Raw genomic sequence first — 6,776 nt, forward strand, 5'->3', positions numbered from 1 at the left:
TTCCACATACATTTTGTACATTTGTAGTGCCCCCTAGTGTTCAATATGAATGTAATTTGTGTAATGTAATGTTTCGGGTAGTTACCTGGATATATCCTGCATTTTTTGTGATGATTGGCCTAACGGTTGTTAACTTGCATCTATATACTTTGTGGCTGAAACCCCAATAATCATGGAATGTAATTTGGCAAAACTGTGGAAAGAAAGATAAAGACATCTTCTTCATTGTTTCAGGGACGCCAAATGTGGGAAGATTCAGTGCGTGAGTTCCGCCTCGAAACCCATCGAGAACAACGCCGTCCCCATAGACACCACGGTGCGCCTGGGCAACAGGAAGATCCTGTGCAGAGGGACTCACGTCTACCAGCCCGGCCAAGGGGACGAGGCACAGGGGGACACTCTGGACCCGGGCCTGGTCATGGCGGGCACCAAATGCGGGGAGAACTCGGTGAGGCTGAATGGTGTTATGGCCGCGTTTGAAGATCCCACTGCACATTTAATAATTGGGAGAGCCGAGCCCTTTCATGTGGCCGACTGACATGCAGGCGTATGATGACGATGACTCACGCCCTTCCCCTCGATCTCCCCCTCTCTCTCTCTCTCTCATCTCTCTCACTCCTTCCTTCTCGACAGATATGCTTTGAAGGGGAGTGCCGCAACACATCTTTTCTGAGGGCAGACGAGTGCAACGCCAAATGCCACGGTCGTGGGGTGAGCGTCTGTAGTGGCGGTGGGGGGGGGGGGGGGGGGGGGGGTCTGCTGGGAGACGAGAGGGCTTAGCTGTACATTAGGTTTGGATGTCAGAGCACTAGGAATACGGAGGAGGGCCTCAGGCTTCTTCTTGTTCTAGCCACCTTCAGTCAGATACCAGAGGATGGTCTTTAGTTGTCATGTAGGACTAATAACATCCTCCTCTCCTCTCCTCTCCTCTCCTCCTCTCCTCTCCTCTCCTCTCCTCTCCTCTCCTCTCCTCTCCTCTCCTCTCCTCTCCTCTCCCTCTCCTCTCCTCTCCTCTCCTCTCCTCTCCTCTCCTTTCTCCTCTTCTCCTCTCATGTCCTCTCCTCTCCTCCCTTCTCCTCTCCTCTTCTCTTCTCCTCTCTTCCCTTTTCGCCTTGTCTTCTCGTCGCCACTCTTCCGTTCTCCTCTCCTCCCCTCCTCTCATTTCCTCTCCTTTACTCTTCCCCTCTCCGCTCTTCTCCTCTCCATTTTATTTCCGTCTCTTCCCCTCTTCTCTTCTCTTCTCTTCTCCTCCTCCTCTCCTCCTCCTCTCCTCTCCTCTCCTCTCCTCTCCTCTCCTCCTCCTCCTCTCCTCCTCCTCTCCTCTCCTCTCCTCTCCTCTCCTCTCCTCTCCTCTCCTCTCCTCTCCTCTCCTCTCCTCTCCTCTCCTCTCCTCTCCTCTCCTCTCCTCTCCTCTCCTCTCCTCTCCTCTCCTCTCCGCAGCTGTGCAACAACAACCACAACTGTCACTGTGATCCAGGCTGGGCCCCTCCTCTGTGTGACCAGGAAGGGCCAGGTGGGAGTGACGACAGTGGACCGGTCATCATCCACAGTGAGACTTAACAACCTGTCAACTTGTTAACCTTGATGAACCAAAATGAACACATGCTGAGTACCTCAGACGAAGAACCATATAACTCAGTTTTAGGTTTTCAGAGCAACAATGTTTTCAATCTTTATTATCTAAAGATGGTAAGTTAAGAGTGTTGTGTTCCTTCATAGTTAATGACAGTAGAGGTTGAGTACTTTATCATCTAAAGATGGTAAGTCAGAGTGGTCGAGTACTTTTTTGTGATCTATCACATTCACACTCCAAGTGATTTGGATTGACTTTACAACTGCAAATACACAGGTCGATAAAACCTTCCAAAAGGAGTTATATGATTCTTCAGCGCAAGGGTCATTAGTCCGCTGGCTACTATCAAAATACATAATACAAATATGTTGAAACTTTGTATCTTGAAACTTTTCATTGAAATAACCTTTTTTTCCCTGTTAACCAATAGACAGTCTCCTTCCTGTACTGTTGCTCCTCCCCCTGGTCCTCTTCGTGGTACTGGCTGCTATTGGACTGTGGTGCTGCTACAGGCATAAGCTCCGCCCACTGAAATCGTCTTCCCCGCCTCCCGCACCAATGTAGGTAGCTTCTCCACTGTCAATGTCAATATGGTCCACACAGCTGGCGTTTCCTTGTATTGCAGGTTTGCATCATAAGTGTGTTTTAACCCTCAGCTGTCCGGTCCCTACTGAGGCCAAACCCCCTCATGCTAACGGCCACGCCGCTGGTCATGCTAACCCAACGTATCTACTGAAGAGACAGGACTCAGATAGGCTGGTAAGAAACCCCAGTGATATACAGATAGGGCATCTCATCTGCACCTTTGTTTACGCTGTTTATTTTTCTCATATTTTTTTATTCAGATTACATTTTATTTCCTATTTTTTTTATATTATCTTAACTACTAGTACCTAAAACATTTTATTCATATTTTAATATTTATGAATCCGGAAAACGTGTCGCTGAACCTTCTGCATGATTGTGTTCACCTGCAGGCTCAGTCCGGCCCTCATGCAAGGCATTCTATTGGGCGCCCGACTGTGAAGCCTCCTCCAATACCTGCTTCTGCTGTCCAGCAGAGACAGAGACAGGCCCCGCCTCCTCCTCTACCTTCCTCATCAACCCCTACCCTGGCTTCCAAGCCCCGCCCCGCCCCTGCAGCGTCACCTAAGCCCCTCCCCGCCCCCGCAGCGTCACCTAAGCCCCGCCCCGCCCCTGCAGCGTCACCTAAGCCCCGCCCCGCCCCCGCAGCGCCACCTAAGCCCCGCCTTGCCACTGCAGTGCCACCTAAGGCCCGGCCAGACCCCCCCACCAGACCTCCACCACCTTGTCCTGTCAACCAGCCCTCGCCGGTAAGTTAAAGCCCCAATCTGAGATGTATATTATTGTCTGGGGCGACAGTGGCTCAGGAGGTAAAGACACTTAACCCCTAATTGCTCCCGATGATCAGGTTGGCACCTTGCATGGTTGCCTATTATATATTAATGTATAAAAGACAAGTATGTTCTAGGGCTGTCAATCTAATACATAGCGCCATAGGCATAGGTTTAGGGGGGGTTGCAGGGGACATGTCCCCCTCATAGGCGTAGTTTGAACTTCACGCCAGGGGGTGCGACTGCGTGGCCAACGATTCCCTGCGCGGCCGCGCAGCGGGTGCGCGCGATTTTTTTGACCTTTATTTTATTATTTTAGCGTTTTTACAATGCCCTAACCCCTAATTTTTTATTTTATTTAGGTAGTACAGCAGCACACACACACACTCACACACACAGCACTACGGGGGATCATTTTTAACTGACTTGAAAAATGGAGGCTCTAATTATTATTATTCATAGAGACTCTCGGTCTCGAGCAATAATAATTATTACAGCCTCCATTTTTCGTGGACGAAAAATATACCAGACTATAGATATCAATTTTCCCGAAATAACGCTACCTGCCTCGACAAAATCCGTGCATTGGTTATCCAGATACATTAATTATCATCTCAGAATAAGTGGCTTTGTACAAGTGTTACAATCTATCGCGCGGGGCATTCTGCTGCTGCTGCTTGGTGCTTGGCCGCGCGTTAACCCTTTCACTGCCACACTACAGAAGGTTTGCCTTATAATGTGACATGATTACTACTATAAAATGAATGTATTGTAAAACAAAACATAATAGAATTCAGATTTGTTTCTCACAATTATTATAATTTTATTAAAATAAAAAGAATCTTGATTTTTATTTTTATTTTTTTAAAGCAATTTCACCCCCGGCCACCAGGGGGTGCAATGCACCCCCTGCACCCCCATAAACTCCGCCCATGGTCCCCCTCAATATTGAGAAGAGGTAAATTTGGGCGGCTACGTGGTGCAGTGGGCAAGGCGCTCACCACGAATACTGGAGACTGGGCTCGAACAGGAACGCCTCCCTGTTCGAGCCCAGCGCTCCACATTGCTTTCAGTTTAGCTGGTCGTCCGCACTAATACACATTGGCAGTATTAGGGGGAGGGAACCTGATGGGTGGGGATCGGGCGTTGTGGACAGCGACTCCTACAGGTCGGTTGGTGCACCTGCGCAGTAGAATCAGGAAGCGACGGGGGCGGGGCCCCTCCAAAGCCCAGACCCCTGACGCTGAAAGATCGCGCCGCGCAGGTGGAAAGATGCGACTGCTGTTACCTCGAGTATCGGAGGGGACTCGTGCTATGTATGACTTAGTCCACATTGCAGCCGGCTTGTGGGAGGCATGAAACAGCGTTCAAAGACAGGGGAGGGTTGAATTGGATGATACGAAAAATTGGGATGGGAGAAAAATTGAAAATGGGAGAAAAAGTGGATCAAAAAAAAAGAAGAGGTAAATTTGTCCCCCTCAAAGAATATAGCTAATATGAAAAACAACCCCCTCCCCAAAAGAGGTAAGAAATAAGGGGGTCAAAACATTTATATATCCTTCTTTGGCTGTAACTATATATACTAATACAGGAGAATACATATTTGAAAGCAATACAGAATGCCTGAGAGCCTTACTGTCAGCGTGTACCTGAATGTTGTCTTTTCCTTTACATAAATAAAGACATTTCCACCATAAACTGAAGCAGAAAAGGCACAAATTGATGCATATAAGTACACCAGAATGCAGGAAATTAAGTGTTTGATGCTCAAAATGTCCTGGGGGAGGGCCACCATGCCCCCAGATTAAAGTGTCCCCCCCATGTTGAAATTAAAAGTAGGGGCTGCAGTCATAAATAAATGCATGAAAACGTTGTTATGGGGAAAGTACTTAAGAAGTCACAAGAGTCTTCAATAACATTGAATGGTGATCCATTTTGTGAATTTAATTTCATACCTTTATTTATACTTGAAAGGCAACTGAGGTTTCCCTCATTTACAGTCACAGAAATAACTAAGCATAAAAGCATATAAAATCACACAGCATATAAAATCATAATAAGACGAGAAGATGAGGGTAGACAAAAGCAAGGATAACAAATCAATTAAAACACGTAGAACTTGACTGACTAAGGTTGGAGATCAAGGTTTTAAAATGTTGGAGTTCATGCCATGAGCTAGGGGCATCATAGTAAAATGCCGATTTACCCTGTTCTGAGCAAACTCGACCTTAAGGACCAGCCAGTCACTAGAATGGGTTCCATTAGTTCCAACATTCCATTCTAATAATGATGTAGTATAAGGAGATAGCTTACCAGTAAGGGCCTTAACATTTTACAAATACCAGTGTTTGTTGCACCACTCCAAACACTCTCCAACCACTCTCCAACCACACTCTCCATGTGGGCCAACCAACCTTCTCAGAATGGACACAGTGATGAGTTTTGTATCTAACACCAGTGATGAATCTGAGGGAAAAGTGATAGACATAGATAGAATGAATGTGTTCTCTGATGTCTGATGTTATCTTTGTTGGCAGACAATCTCTATGCATGATTTGTAAATCTTTAATGTGAGCATAAATAGTCTGTGTAGCGTAGCTCGACATGTGTACTTAATACGTGTTACGTGTTTTAATACATGTTTCCCATGCTCTGCTGCATCGTTTATACAACTTGGTTTAATACAAAAGTCAGTTCAGACACTTTGTATAATGAAATAAGACAATTCAGGGAACGTCTGGTCACTCATTATTCTCCTGGTTTGCATGTGAGAGTGATCAGGAATGTAAACACGCCAGCCACCGTACAGTAGCTGGATGTTGAAGCTATGAAAAGCGGTTGGGGTCAAAAAGAGTAATGAGATTATTTGTGTCAATTAAGGTTTTCAAATGAATTGTGAAAATTAACAGCCCTATTGACAGTCTATTCAAATATATTTTTTAAGGGTTTTAGCTGTAGATGGAGAAGAAGCTTTTTGGGAATGGACCACTAGCCTAGCTTTTTTAAGTTTTAAGCTAGGCTAGTGGTCCGTATCCACTTCCATAGCTTTCTACTGAACGCACAGAGAGGAAATTGGTATCTATCATCTTGTCTGACTCTGGAGAGGTAAGCGGTAAGAGCATTTCCCATAATGTTGGTGTGTTCCTTTAACTGAAAGGAAATAAGGAATACTCGAGCACACTGGTATTCTTGTTTCTTCACTTTATGTGGAAATAATTCAAAGCAACATTTGGGTCAATAGACCTTCAGGATATTTACAGAAATGTGTAGGTTTTTTTATGGCTTACGTTTGGATCGCTGATGGGGCCTTTACAAATATGTTGTGAAAATAGAGACATTTAGCTTTTTTTGAAAATGTTTTCATAATATCTAAACAGTAGACCAACTTCAAACCCAGTGCCCTCAGCAGGTCTCAGTGTCAGTAAGCTGAAAGTACATTGTTAAGTAACTGAACGTTGAAAGTACTGAAAGTACTTACAGTATTGATCCCCAAGGGGATCAATAAAGGAATATCTTATCTTATCTTACATGGCTGGTTCTCTTCTGCAGGTTACCGCTGATGCCCTCCGGAAGGGAAAAGATGCGTTGGCTCCATCTGCTGGACAGAAAAAGCCAAACAGGTAAATCAGCCAATAGACCCTTTTTAACGTTTGTAAACAATGATGCCATTTTATCCAGGGGCAGTCTGGATTAGATTAGACTATATTAGATTAAAATGTATTACACAAGTACAGTGTGTATAACACAAGTACAGTACACCAAAAATAAATTTGGCATCTGACCAGAGTGCAGTAAAGTGTAATAGCAATATGCAATGTACAAGTGATTAAACTGGAATATATATAAAT

At 45.3% G+C, this 6,776-nt stretch overlaps 1 protein-coding gene across 1 annotated transcript in view; it reads left to right on the forward strand.

Moving 5' to 3' along the window:
- Nucleotides 1–6,552, forward strand: part of adam19b (ADAM metallopeptidase domain 19b) — a gene marked incomplete at both ends in the record, with an annotated part of 62,371 nt that extends 55,819 nt beyond the window's left edge. The window contains 7 exon segments of the mRNA XM_084332093.1: nt 216–448; nt 634–711; nt 1,441–1,549; nt 2,004–2,133; nt 2,230–2,332; nt 2,551–2,907; nt 6,478–6,552. Coding sequence (XP_084188219.1) covers nt 216–448; nt 634–711; nt 1,441–1,549; nt 2,004–2,133; nt 2,230–2,332; nt 2,551–2,907; nt 6,478–6,552 — 1,085 coding nt within the window.
- Between the last annotated feature and the right edge of the window lie 224 nt (nt 6,553–6,776).

This window comes from Notolepis coatsorum (assembly GCF_963971535.1).
Source record: "Notolepis coatsorum genome assembly, chromosome: 16".
NCBI lineage: Eukaryota > Metazoa > Chordata > Actinopteri > Aulopiformes > Paralepididae > Notolepis > Notolepis coatsorum.